Below are 15,390 nucleotides of genomic sequence, written 5' to 3' on the forward strand. Positions count from 1 at the left end.
AACATAAAGAACATATTAAATGAGTATAAACTAATGGCAAATCTATGAAGATAAAGGAAATATTAAAACATTTATTATTATCATTTCATTTAAAATTGTGTTAATTTAATTATGAATAAAATATAAACAAAAGTAAGAATAAAAACTGGGACCCCTGGGATCCAGTCTGTGCAAAAAGTCACATTCAGAGAAAACACAAATCCCATTCCATTTACTTAGGCTTCCTTAAAGAGACCATTCTAAGGATTTCACAAAGCATGCCACATAAAGAAGTCCCTCCTAGATCCTTTTTAGATATCTCTTCTCATCCCCAAACTTTCACTCATAGCAGTGACTAAATATCCTTCCTTACATCACAAATCCTGACCACAACTATGCCCACTTTCTATTCATCCCTTCCTCCTTTGTACAAGTTCGCACTATCCCCATCCACAGAACACCTAATGACATGAGACCCACCCACTCCTCCCAGCCATGCAAAGTACATATACATCTCTTGGAAGTTCAGCTTTTTTCCCATTCTGACTACATTTCATGAGACTATCATCTCCCTTTGTTCTGGTGAAAAGCAGTAACATTCTGTGTGTGTGTGTGGGGGGGTGTATGTAGAGAGCAATGAAAAAAAAATAAGGTCAGATGCTAAACAATTTAAACAACATAGTGAGCAGAGTAAATCTTAATGGATATCTACAAACTCTATACCCTGATACTAGAGGACACACTCATCTCAAATGCCCATGGCTTATCCACAGAAATCCATCGTATTCTGGGTCACCAAGAAAGCATCCGTCAATAACCCCAATAAGGGAAAATAGTATAAACAATCCCTTCTAATCACGCTGCAGCAAAACTAGAGTTTAACTAACAAAAACAAGTCACAAAAGCCCCTTCCACATGGGTAGTAAAAATCCTCCTATTCACTCCTGAGTAAAAGGGAAAATTGAAACTGAAATTACAAAAACAACAACAACAACCACCACCACCACCTCATTGACAGTGGTTTCCAATTCTAGTCATACCTTATTCCTTTTTTCCCTACAAATTACAACTAAAATCCCTGAACAAAAGCCATAAAGGAACCATGAGAAGACTCTGAAAGGGGAAAAAAGAAGGAAGAATAGCTAAAACTTCAGGACTAGAGGTTCAATGTAGTGTTAAATTTTCCGGGTTTTTATCCTCCTATATATCCCAGCCTAAGTTTCTTTTTTTTTAATAATAAATTTATTTTTTATTGGTGTTCAATTTGCCAGCATACAGAATAACACCCAGTGCTCATCCCGTCAAGTGCCCCCCTCAGTGCCCGTCACCCATTCACCCCCACCCCCCGCCCTCCTCCCCTTCCACCACCCCTAGTTCGTTTCCCAGAGTTAGGAGTCTTTATGTTCTGTCTCCCTTTCTGATATTTCCCACACATTTCTTCTTCCTTTCTTACTCTGGAACTCTTAACACAGGTAGGAAAAAAATGTTTAAGCAAAGCCTGTTCTCTCTAGCCAGAGGTCTAGGAAGAAGGTAGCCCTAAAGGACCGAGCCCTTTAAATTCTATCCACCTAAATAGACAAATGTCATGAGAGAAGTAGCACCCCTAACCACCCTCCCAACATTGGTGCAGTTGTTGCAGAGACAGAGGGGTGAAACCATGGTGAATATCCCCACCTTATACCAGCAGTGTGACATGCCTGTCCACTCACTGGTGGTGGCTGCAGACACAGATAATAAAATCCTACTCCTTCCTACTTGCACTGAGAACACAGTCTGTGAGGTAGAATCTTGTCAACTATCATCACCCTGAAGGAAGTAAAATGAAGAATATAATAACCAGCAAACAAACAGCCCCCCCCCAAACTAGAGAGTTTGAGGAGGATCACAAAGAGGCAGGACACGGAGAAAAGCATTCTTCATATTTGTATATGAAGTCCCAGGCACACCCTTGTTCCACTCATCTGTAAAACTGAACAGAATCAATAAAGTGAATATTCTGAGAAGCGAATTATGGTGCATTCCACATAGGCCTCTGGATAATGCAACAGTGGGGCAGACCAAAATAGCACTGCAAAGAGTTTTACAACTAAATTGACATTAAAACCACAGCCCACCAGAGTGGCCTACAATGTACTCTCTGATCATAAATGTATTAAAACCTACAAAAACAGATTTAAATGGAACCAGAGTCTCATTACATAATACTCAAAATGTTTAGGTCTCAATAAAAAATTAGTCATCATACCAAAAACCAGAAAAATCTCAATTCACATGACAAAAGATGATCGATGGATTTCAGTATCAAATGATAAAAGTGTAGGAATTCTAATAAGGATTTTATACCAGCTATTAGAAAATGCTACAACTAGCAATCTCCAATACTTTTGTAAGAAATAGAAAATAAGTAAATATACAGGTAGATGCAGATACATTGGAAAATCTAGATGAACTGGATAATTTCCTAAAGAAATACAGATTACTAAAATTCAGTTTGAGCTGAGAAGCTTAAACAGACTGATTTCCATTGGAGAAATAACATTATTAAGGACCTACTCCACAAAAATCATCAGGTATAGATGGTTTAACAGCAGAATTCTACCAACTTACAAAGGCCAGATAGTCCTAGGACTCATTATTCTAGAACACTGAAAAGAAAGGAAACTTCCCAATTCCTTCAAAGAAGGAACACTGAATGATATCTAAAACAGATGAGGACAGTAGGGTAGAGAGGAGACATACATCACTCATGAATATAAATGCAAAAATACTAAGCAAAATATTAACAAATAGAATCCAATAGCACATTAAGAAAACAATACATCAGTACATTGTGGGATTTATTACAGAGGAAAGGTTAGTTCAATATTAGGAAATTTACTACTATAATACACCATATTAATAAATCTAAGGAAAAAATATCATGATTATTTCGATATATGATGAAAAAGCCACTGACAAAACTCAATACCCATTTCTGATTAAAAAAAAAAGTTTAAAGTCCAAGAAAAAAAGATGCCCACTCTCTCTGCTACTACATGTCACTGCACTGAAGGTGTTAGCAAATTCACTTAGACAAGAGAACACAATCAGACGAATAAGAGTAGACTGAAAAAAAAATCCTGTATTTTTAGATATTGTAGTAGTGTATCTGGAAAGCCACAGATAATCAGTTACAAAAGCAAATCAAACAAAAGAAATTCAATCAAGTAGCAGGCATTAAAGAAGCACACGAGAGTCAAAAGAAAGTCTACGGTTGCACCCAAATACCTGTGGAAAATTAGAATACAATAAAGGTAACATCCCATATCAATGGAATAAAGATGAATATTTAGATAAACAATCCTAGGAAAAGTGGGTAGTCATTTAGAAAAAAAGATAAAATCAGATCCATATCTCACCCTACACACAAAGGAATAAACTCCAATGCATTAGAGACCTAAATAAAAGAAACTGAATCATGGAAGTACTAAAAAAAAACTATTGGTCAATTCCTCTCTAACTTCTGTGAAGAAAAAGGTTTTCTAACAATGACTCAAAATCCTGAGACAATAAAAGAAAATATTAATAAAGTCGACTAAAAAATTAAAATTAATGCACGTCCGAAAATACTGAAAAACAAGTCAAGCTATAGAAAAACTGACAACATACATCGCAGATAAAAGGCCAACTTCTAATACGTAAAGAACTCTTAAATGTGAAGGGCAAAGGACCAAAAACTTGGTAGAAAAATGTAGAAGAGACATGAACAGACAATTTATTTTTTTCAGACAATATACACATAGAAAAAATGTTATTTTTTAAATAGACTATTTTTTAGAGCAGTTTTGGCTTTACAGCAAAACTGAGTGGAAGGTCGAGATTCCCCACATGTGCTCTGCCTCCATTCAGATCTAGTCTCCCACGGAATCAACATCTGCCACCTGAGTGGTACATTTGTTACAACTGATGAACCTACAATGACACATCATTATCACCCAATGTTTATAGTGTATATTAGAGTTCACTCTTGCCGTTTTATGTTCTATGGGTTTGGACAAACGTCTGATGACATGTAGCCACCATTACATAGAATTACGCAGAGTAGTTTCACCGCCCTAAAAAATCCCCTGTGCTGTGCCTACTCATCCCTCCTCTCCTCTCCACTCCTTTTAAAAATTTTTATGCAATTAAAAATATGTGATTTTTTTCTACTGCCCTTATGTTTAGAAACTCGCTCTTTGCTCTGAGATCCAATACCTAACTACCCGTGTCTCCTGCTAATTTGTTTCCTTCTATCATTCTTTTTTATAAAATGAAGATCTACATATTTAATAATAATAACCAATTATCCTATTAGTAGTATCTCTTTAATCTCTCTTGCCTGTGTGGTTCTCATCCAGCACAAGCTAATTTCAAGTATGTAACAGTCTATTTCTGAGTTCAATTCCATGTCATTTGTTTGTCTGTTTATTTTTTGTCAATTAAAACTGTTTAACAAAAGTGTATTTCAGTATTTGTTAAGGCAAGTTCTTTCAAAAAATTCTTGACCATTTTCATTCACTTGAATTTTCTACGAATCTTAGAATTATTTTCCAAGAAAAACACCCCACGACAGAGTACAGTGAAACCAATTACTCTAATTTTTAAAATATGAGTTGCATGTCCCATAAGGAGAAAAGCCTTGGGATCCCTGGGTGGCTCAGTGGTTTAGTGCCTGCCTTTGGCCCAGGGCATGATCCTGGAGTCCCAGGATCGAATCCCACATCAGGCATGGAGTCTGCTTCTCCCTCTGCCTGTGTCTCTGCCTCTCTCTCTCCCTCTCTGTGTCTCTTATGAATAAATAAAATCTTCAAAAAAAAAAAGGACAATAGCCTTGGTTCTTGGATACAGTCACTCCTGGAAGAATAGTGTAAGAGGACACTTCCATCAGCAGCTCGGGAGAAGCAGGAAAAGAGCATACATGCGATGTAGAAAGAAGTGGGGACAGTCAGAACTCCAAACAAGCAGAGACCTGACTTCCTCCAAAGGCCAAACTATTCAATCACTCCATATTTATCTGAATATGAATCAGACAGATAACAAACGTGGCTTTGTGAAAGCTCCAAACTCAGTGTCATTGGGGTACAAGCTACAGAAGAATAGAGGCAGCATCTCCTTAGATGAACTAACCAAATCTGCTTTCACATTACTCTACTTCAGACATTGGGACCAAGGCTGTAGGTCATTGAGAAAAATTCATCCAAATGTATCAGATCATTCATCACTCATCAGAGTCCATGTCTTGGGAGAATTTTCTTTTACCCTGAAGGTTGGTTAAGTTTCACTCTTGGGCTTGCCTTCAATTCAGTTCATACCACGTAAATGGCATGCAGTTTCTGTTTTCATAACTTGGGAAATACTACACAACTGTAATCATATTGTCATGCAATTCTTTATAGTGACCTATTTAGAAACACAGGTCAAACTTGTTCATTACTGGGTTCCTTGACCTGGAATATGTTCCCAAGTCATGGAATTCTCAAAGCATGGCATGGTGAAATGACAGAATTTAAGTCACCAAAAATTAGTCCTTCATTTAGTAAAATAATTTAGTGCATGTTCAAAGAACATGATCTTTAACAAAGGAAAACAGATAGTGTGCTCTGCCCAATGGCCACCGATTTCTCCTTATGAACCCAAATCAAAGGTATCACTACAACTTGCAACTCACCTACATTATGATTCTTTAACCCCAAATCCCTTTCTCTGATTCTCTTTTAAAATGTGCTCTACATAAATGCTTTATATTCCCATAACACCTTAAAATTTGGACAAGTAATCATCCTTTATGTCAAGCATCTGATGATTTTGAACATTACCAAATTTAGTTCTGCTTGTGACTTCCCCAGAATTATTTTAAAATACAATAAGCCTTTTTTAGAACTACTCATAAATTTAAAGTGAACTGTTTACCAATTTTTAAAGCAGTAAAAATTAGACCACCTCAAACATAAAATCATTTCAGGTTGAAAATTTTTAAATATTTAATAACATAACAGAAAGCCTGTAGTTCTGTTTATTCTAGTGACCAGATTACTTTCTGGAAGCGATCTTAGTTGTTTCTATTTGTTAGCATATTATTTATGCTTATTCAAATAAAATAAGCACTAGGAGAGTTTGAAGCACAAAGTTGCATGGAGAAGACAAAGATTTCAACAACTCCCTATAGCAGTTCAGAAAAATTACATCAACATTTTGATAATAAAAAGCAGAGATTTGTGTGACATTCATTAGGATGACCAGTCCCCTTCTAGAGCTAGATTTTCATCCATTCTTCAGCTCCTTTCCATAATTACAAAGCGAGTCTGTGACTAACCAACCGTATCCCCAGAGTTGTAGCTGGACCACAATAGTTGGGCCCCCTCCCCTTTTTTTCTGATGGAATCTAAAAATAAGGATATGACCTAACTTCAAACAAATATCATCAACTTCTTTTTTTTTAAGATTTTATTTATTCATAGAGACATAGAGAGAGAGAGAGGCAGAGACACAGGCAGAGGGAGAAGAAGGCTCCAAGCACCGGGAGCCCGACATGGGATTCGATCCCGGGTCTCCAGGATCGCGCCCTGGGCCAAAGGCAGGCCCTAAACCACTGCGCCACCCAGGGATCCCTATCATCAACTTCTTAATTCACAATTATCTTCTGATGTTATAGGCATGAGAGTCATTCAATATTTATTTTTAAATGTTCTGTTATTATATTTATACAGTTGTCTTATGATCAAATATGTGATGATTGAAAAATAAAATTAATATAGAACGTGCCACTGAATGTAGTGAAATATTTCATCATATTAAGTGACTCTTCTCTTCCTAAATATTCATATATGGAGAGGCAAAGATTAGTAACATCCTTACTTTACATAACCATTTTAAAAAGTAATAGTGTTCATAGCACTTGGTTGTAAAGAGAACAGATGCTCAACATAGAACAAATGAGTGTCAAGTGTAACAAAACTCAGGCCTCTAAATCTCCTACACTTTTCCCTGCTCCACAGCCATCTTCTTCAGAGGTGGGTAGAAGTCTAGTGGGGCCTATACAACACCCTCAGTATCCTTGGCTGGCTCCTTCTATTTGCTTTGTGCTCTAAATTCTGATCCCTCTTTTCCCACTCTCTCCAGAAGATCTCGCCCACTCCCATTATTTCCATGGTCACCCACCACTGGGGACTCCCAAAGTTGCATCTCCAGATGAAAGAGCACCTTTAATTCCTATATTCCAATGTCTACTAGACATCACACAAGCATTTCAAACCTCTCACCTACAAATCTGCCCTCATGATCTTTTTCCAAACCTGTTCTTCCTTTCCAGCCTTCCCCATCTCAATAAATGGAAGCTCTCTCAGCCTAGTGGTTCACTACAAAATTTTGAGGGTAATCTTTGATTTCTCCATCTCCCTCATACTTATGCAATCCATTCCCAAGTGCTACTGCTTCCTCCTCCAAAATATATCTCAGATCTGTCTGCTTCTCATCATTTCTTCATGGACTACCTTCATGCAAATCACCATCATTTCTCATCTGAACTCTGGCAATATAGTTCCTAACTGCCTTCACCTCTTCCACTCTTGCCTCTCCAATATGATCTCTAACATCATCCAGGACAACTGTCTTCAGACATAAGGTGGATCATGTTACTTCCCTGCTGAGAGCCCTTCAAAAACTTTCCTGTATTCTTGATCTTGCCATGATCTGGCCATGTCCACTGTCCACCTCTTCTCTAATACTCTCCTCCTCACTCCTGTTATAGGTTGAATTGTATTCTTTCCCCAAAAGATATACCTAATTCTTAACCCCCAGTAGAGGTGAATATGATCTTTTTTGGAAATAAGATTTTTGTAGATTTGATTAAGACTCTCAAGATGAAATCATTCTGAATTACCCAGGTATGTGCTAATCCAATGACTAGTCCCCTTATAAGACAAAGGAGGGTGATATTTCAGCCACAGAGACTCAGGGGGAGATGGCATGTGGAGAGACAGGAATGATGCATCTACAAGGCAAAGAAGTCTAGAGCCACCAGAAGCTAAAATAGGCAAGCCAGGATTTTCCCTAGAGTCTTCAGAGCAAGTGTTGGCCTTGCTGACTCTGATTTCTAATTCTCATCCTCAGAACTGTAAGACAATACATCTATATTGCTTTAATTAAGCCACAAAGTTTGTGGTGGTTTGTTATAGCAGCCCTAGGGACCCGATGCACTCCCTAAGCTCCAAAACAGTGATATTTCAGTTATTTAAAAGAGTAAGCTTTTTCCTTCTTAAAGATTTCTTACTGCTATCACCACGAAGAAATATCTGGCATACATATCACCTTTCCAAAGAGGACTCCTCAAAATGTAATCTGAATCAGGCCCTCCCTCCTATACTCAGAGACCTTCCCTATAGTATTTATAAGAACTTGTGACGATGTACCTATGTATTTGTTGAATGTCTGTTTTTCCTTTACACTTTATGCTCCATAAAGGCAATGTCTGTGTCTGTTATATCACCACAATAACCTCTATCTTAGCAGACACTAAAGATAGTCCTTCAGTAAATTACAGAAATAAAAGAGGACTAAACAATCTCCTTTTGTTGGTGAGTATTCTGAGAAGTGGCTCTTCCCACATTGAGTCAGTTGAAATCCACCAACCATATTAAAGTTAAATGTTAGCTGAATACTGATAAAATGAATTCCATAGATATAGGATTAAATTAAATCAATATAATATTTGAGATGAAAATGCCATTACAAGGGAAAAGACTTCATCGTCAATATTTGATCTGCTGGAGAACAAACCGAATTGCCTGCATGCACCAACCACCAGGTGTACTGGCTGAGACAGCCAACATACACAATTCAAAACCATGCCAATGAAAACCATGCAAATCGGATCCTTGGCACATGCAGCTTTTCATGAATGTGCCTGAAGCTAGGATCCTTAATATATACAATTGTGTCCCATTTCCTTTCAGCCCATAAATATGTCTAGGAAGCCACTGTGTCTCCTGCTACTTGATACACATACCAATGCACATAACAATCTATAAGTCAGATTCAGGAATGGTGTAGTATCTTGGGCAGGTATGATGTGAAACCAAATACAAAGACTATACCACCAGAGATAAGAGAAAAACCTCACAATCTTGTTTCAGGAGGAAATTCCAGGGATATTTCCACATTGTACACAAAACCAAAGAATATTAATGATAATATAACTTATTTTAATAAGGTTGCCCATTAAAAAAATAATAATAAGGTTGCCCATTCAAGTCCTTCATTTAGTGGCTTTTTTCCCCTTCCAGTCAGTAGTTCATTCATCTATTCATTCATGTGACAAATTTGCATCAATAACCTACTAGATGCTGGGCCTTATGCCATACAGTGGGAATACTGTGGTAGGCTAATTTTTTAAAAATCCTGTCTTTGCCTTCAATGAGCCCAAAGTTTGGGAAGGAGAAGCTTTATGAGCAATTATAAGGCACCACGAAAAGTGCCACATGGGAGTACTGTCTGAACAACCAGGAAAGTTCATTGAGAACTAGAGGAAGCAGAGAAACTTAGCAGAGATAAACTGGAACTGATCAGGTCTGGGGGAAGGGGGGCAGAAAGGAAGCCAGAGTCACACCCAGGAGGGTTCAGAGACAACAGAGAACATGGCAGGCCCTCAAGGCACCCATGGAGCTAGCGGTCAAAGGCAGAAAGAAAATGGACCTGGGGTGGCAGGCATGGGGGGAGAAGGAAGAAAAAAGCTAGGGAATGAAATAAAAAGGAAATCAAGATTTTGAAATAATCCATCCAGTTGTGAAAGCTAAAAGATGATACAGAGGTCTTTGTGTCATGTTTCTGTAAGAAGGAAAATATCATATTGTTTCCCAGGCATCAATTTTAGTAGGCAAGAGTCAGTAATGTTCATACAACCTAGAACATTGCTTTTCAATCTGCCGATTACAATCCACTGTGGGAGATGAAATACATTTAAGGGATAGACATCAGCATTAAAAAAAAAGAAGAAGAAGAAGGGTGCCTGGGTAGCTCAGTCAGTTAAGCATTCGACTCTTGATTATGGCTCAGGTCATGATTTCAGGGTCCTGAGACTGGGCTCAGCAAGGAGTCTGCTTGAGATTCTCTTTCTCCCTCTCCCTCAGCTCCTCCCTGCCTTCCTCTCTCTCCCTCCTCTCTCTCTCAAAATAAATAAAATCTTTTTAAAAATGAAAGGCAGTAGTATATGATACAATGGAATAGGATAGGACACATGAGAACAGACAAATAGAATAAGGTAGATCACAGAGCACTGCTCACAATAAGAGCAAGAATTATTTTGTGTGTGCACACATGCATGTGATCAGTAACAATTGCTTGATAGCCACTGACCGAGAAGTGGGTCCACACTCAGTGATGACTCTGATCAAGTCTTAACATCCCTTAGAGAGCTTTCTTAAATATTTAGGGCTTAATACTAAAACTCTTGGACCCTAGCCACAATGCAAAGTTCTTGCTCTTTGCTGTTGAGTGAATTCGCACACTGTGAGGTGGCCTTTGAAGAAGAGCTGGGCTTGGTGCCAAAGTGGAGAGTGGGAGCCTCACAGTGGCTGTTCATCTTGATGAGACGGTAAGATGCTAGAAGGGAGTGGGCCTATCACACCCAGGCACCAGGATTTCCATGAGAGTCTTCTCTATGTCACATATACCAAAAATCCAGATGATATGAGTATCTATCTGTTCATGAAAAGGGGCCCAGGCCATAAAGAAGTATTTCCCTGTAACTGCTCCTAAAACACCTCTCCACAGTCAACCACAATCTCTCCAGGAGCCAGATGCAGAGCATTTGAGACCAGAGGATAATGGCCAAGTCCTTGTTATTTAGAGCCAGTTTCTAAACACTGGTTATATTTCTGAGTGCTTCAGTGAAGCAGGTAGCATCTTTAAGAAAGGAGCTCATGATTTTTTTGCTTCCCTTTATATTAACTAATCTCTTCTAGACAGTAAAAATGTGTTCACTATACAATTTAAACCCCATGTGCCACTTTTCACCCTCCAGGAAATGCACAAATATCAGAGGAAAAAGAATTAATCTCTGTGGATGGTGTCTGGCTCTGGGTGTGGCCAGGCAGTAAGGACCATTCCTAGGCCTGATACTACTAAACTTTCCAGGGATCTTTATCTGTGAACATTTTAAAGTCACACCAATCATGCCATTTGTTGCTTGCTATGTGGACCACAAAGTTAGCAATCGGAGTTGTACAAAGTGTTGTGTATGACAGGGTTGGGGCAGGTGCTATGAGAATGTGGCGGTGTGACACTGACACCAGGCTTGAAGAAGCAGTTACTAGAACATGTGGGCAACATACCCTCCTGGTAGAGCCACCTGTGGTTGAGGGATGAACAACAAACAAGAAAGGATCCCTCGGAATCTAAAACTTGCCAGAAAGGCAAATAGCCTGTGAACTTGAAGGGAGCAATATTTGCTAAGTGTGGTGCCGAGGATTTACAATTATGTGAAGGATTAAGCATTGCACTTTAGAAGTTTGGAGACTGTTTATTTCATCAGGAACTCCTGGGAGCAGAGGTTGGCAAAGTTCTTCTGTATGGGACCGGAGAGTAAATACTCTGGGTATGTGTGCCATATGGCCATCTTTCACAACTCAATTTTTTGGTTGTAGCATGAAAGCAGACATAGCAAATAAGTAAACAAATGGACATGGCTGTGTTCCAATAAAACTTTATTTACAAAATCAGGTGGCAAGCCTGTTTTGGACTGAGAGTTAAGGTTTGCCGACTCCTACCCTAAAGCATTAAATGGCCCTCTGGAATCAAACATAAGACTAAGGACTTTGGCAAACCACACAATTGATTCTTAACAGACCTCTATGCAACTTTATAACTTAACACTATTATACCAACTAAATCTATTAAAAGATAATAACAAATGAGGCCATCTTTTGATCTTCACAAGCACTGATACCACTATTTTATTGTTATCCCTATTTTTCAGCTGAAAATTAATCTCAAGCTATTCAGTTACTTTTCCAAGGGCACACATGCTGTATTAGATAGAATTTATACACAATCATTTGGCTCAATAAAAATCAGGAAATCCAAAATCTAAATTGTTGCCTTGCAGCTAATTTCCTAGATGAAAAAGATGAACTTACTATGTTTCTAACTCTTAACGTTGAACAGAAACTTTCAAAATGATAATGGAGACCACTATGGGAAGAGGTAGAGAATTTGAGAAAGACTTTGAGTTCATGGTAATGCCAACTATAAAGAACTAAGAGTCCTTGTAAGTTTTTCCATTTCCTCACATCACACACACACACACACACACACACACACACACACACACTCACACTGAGTCCACCCGAGATTCTGGAAATAGAAAAATCTAAAATGTAGGAGGAAGCCACAATGCCAGGCCCAGCACCCGGAGGGAACTAATACCTTCTAATCTCTCAGAATCTTCTTCACCAGCTTCTCAAAAAAAATACTGACCATGGAAGCAGGAACCTCTGTTTATCCTCCACCCAGATTTCAACTGGAAGGCAGTGGAAGCCCAGACCCACCTTGTCATATGAAACGAACATCTGCATGGCTTTCACAACCTTTAGCAGGAGACCAAGTTGGGATTCTGTTAAGACTGTGATGTTGTCACTGGATCCCTCTACAGGTCCCCCAGGTGTGGCTGGGAGCACGCCACTCATAAATCGGTTCTCTGTCCCCCATGAAGAGAGATGGCCATCACCGCCAACCACTTTGCTGAAACATTTCATACACTCGCCCCACATAATGATTTTATGGGACCTGACACACAGCAACGTTCATAATCGGAACCTTAACAGGCAGCAACATGTTGAGAAAACAGCTCTGGTCTTTACTTTGCATCCCCTGAGGCATGCTCTCATTACATAACATCTCGTGCACAGACAAGAGAATCCTCCTACTTGCACACTTCAAAGGTTCGTGCATAAATATTCATCCCAATGAATGCTGTCCCCATTTGTTTCCACCTTTGGTGATGGGTAATAAGGTATTGGTCAACCACTACAATGGCCTTTATACAGAACTGTATACTTTTTATTAGTGATGTGACAATTCTTTTTTTAATAATAAATTTATTTTTTATTGGTGTTCAATTTGCCCACATACAGAATAACACCCAGTGCTCATCCTGTCAAGTGCCCCCCTCAGTGCCCGCTACCCAGTCACCCCCATCCCCTGCCCTCCTACCCTTACACCACCCCTAGTTCGTTTCCCAGAGTTAGGAGTCTTCCATGTTCTGTCTCCCTTTCTGATATTTCCCACTCATTTTTTCTCCTTTCCCCTTTATTCCCTTTCACTATTTTTTATATTCCCCAAATGAATGAGACCATAAAATGTTTGTCCTTCTCTGATTGACTTACTTCACTCGGCATAATACCCTCCAGTTCCATCCATGTCGAAGCAAATGGTGGGTATTTGTCATTTCTAACAGCTGAGGAATATTCCATTGTATACATAGACCACAATGTGATGTGACAATTCTTGTCTATCATCGAATAAAGATTTTGAAAATTCTTCAAAGTGACCATCTATTAAGCACCACTTGCCTCACTAACTCCCCTTCAAAATGATACTCTGGCCAGTGAATTTCGTTCAGTCAACCCACAAACTCCAGTGTCTGCCATTAAAACAGGCTAATTATATACCAAGGGGACCAGTACAAAGGAACTCGGATCCTTCTCATCTTATCCCTGATTTTTGTTCCTATTCATGCCTCCTCCCACCCCAAATTTTTCTGAATTCTCAAAGGGAAAAAAAAACTTTTTAAAGGGGAGAAATAAGAAGCAGTAAAGAAAAAAGTGTTTTTGATCATTTCAGAAGTAGGGGAAAAAAACCCAGGAAGCCTCTAACTATGGCCTGAAATGCCACCTCAGTGTCACGCTTCAGTGTAAACACTGTGGGTGGAAGGAAGTTCCTAAGATATTATTCCTGCCTCTCCCTAGTAGTCCACACTTTGTGATGGCTGGAGATACTTGGAAAGAGCTTTGGGGGAGAGGGCACGGCTGCAGGAGGCTTTCGGGACAGATGCTCAACCTCCTTCTGGCAGAAGGAGAGAAGCCAGTGAGGTCGACTGAGCTGGAGGGAAGGGCTCAGGTGCAGACAGTCACTGTCCTTGTGGCTCCAGCCTCTCTCTCTGGACGGCCTGGAGGACCAGCCTTATGCCTGTCTTTACTCCTCTGGGGAACATTCGAAGACCACAGGGCTTGTCCCTATCAAACATGATCCTGGAACTTTTATCTCTTTGCAGGTGTTCCAGGGAGCATCACTCATGGCAACATAACCCAGCTCAGGCAGGAAAACATCATTTCTTTAATTCTCAAAGAATAAAGGAGGAAATCTGTGTTTGCTTTGGAGCAAACCCAGACTCCATCTTCATTCATGAAACATGAAGAAAAGAGCACATTTGTCTAGTCTGAAACTTAGGTTTAATTCCACCCCATGTAGATCTCTAAGCATTTTTCAGACAAATGGGAGACTTACTACCTCTCTTTTAAGAAAAACTTCCAGAATAGTTTTACTTCATCCCTGTTGAGGAATCAATGTTATTTTATTTATCGGGGCACCTGGGTGGCTCAGTGATTAAGCGTCATGATCCCAGAGTCCTGGGATTGAGTCCCAGACTGGGCTCCCTATGGTGAGCCTGTTTCTCCCTTTGCCTATGTCTCTGCCACTCTCTGTGTCTCTCATGAATAAATAAAATCTTTTGAAAAATGTTATTTATCAGTATAAATATAAGCATTGAAAACCCTATCAGACTTTGGATCAAAATCTTCCAGCTACAACTGTGATTAAATGCAAGGTTTCCTGCTGTTACTATTTCTGTTCTCATCACAGGTGTTGGGGCCTCACAAATACAAATAGTCCTTTTCCTTCCTCTCCTCTGTCTCATGCTTTATAGGGGGCCCCATGAGATGCCCACTAGCTAGTTGATCTTTACTGAATGCAAAAATACGAGCAGAGATGTCCAGACTATAAATTACTAAAGAAGACAAAATTTAGAGCACAGAGATATTCTAAAGCTCAGCTGTACCCAGCTTTGGATTTTTTTTTTTTGAGAACTTTTGATTCTGAATAAGTTTATCAAGTACTCAAAAGCACCTAACATTCCTAAAACCAACATCAAGCTCAAGTCTTTCCCCATTGTTGCTGAAGTTGCCAAGTATCACTGATAATAATGAAAATATCATCAGTCGGGAGTGTCTAACACCTAGCAGACTTTGGGGGGGAATTTTTATCAAGTATTATTGTTTCTAGCTTTTGTTTTGGATCTGGGAGCTGATAGGCAACTAGTCATCGGGACAGGTTTAGATCATTTGCTGTTAAAAAAAAAAAAAGGTAGGGGACGCCTGGTTGACTCAGGGGTTGAGCCTC

General features: G+C 39.2%; 1 protein-coding gene across 1 annotated transcript in view; it reads right to left on the reverse strand.

Moving 5' to 3' along the window:
- LOC129514423 (serpin B7-like) overlaps positions 1–12,710 on the reverse strand; it is a 51,246-nt gene extending 38,536 nt beyond the window's left edge. Inside the window, exon 1 of the mRNA XM_055332973.1 lies at positions 12,543–12,710. Within this exon, the coding sequence (XP_055188948.1) occupies positions 12,543–12,680 (138 nt within the window). The 5' untranslated portion in view covers positions 12,681–12,710. The remainder of the gene's footprint in view (positions 1–12,542) is intronic.
- Positions 12,711–15,390: the final 2,680 nt, after the last annotated feature.

This window comes from Nyctereutes procyonoides, unplaced genomic scaffold (assembly GCF_905146905.1).
Source record: "Nyctereutes procyonoides isolate TBG_1078 unplaced genomic scaffold, NYPRO_anot_genome, whole genome shotgun sequence".
Taxonomy (NCBI): Eukaryota; Metazoa; Chordata; class Mammalia; order Carnivora; family Canidae; genus Nyctereutes; species Nyctereutes procyonoides.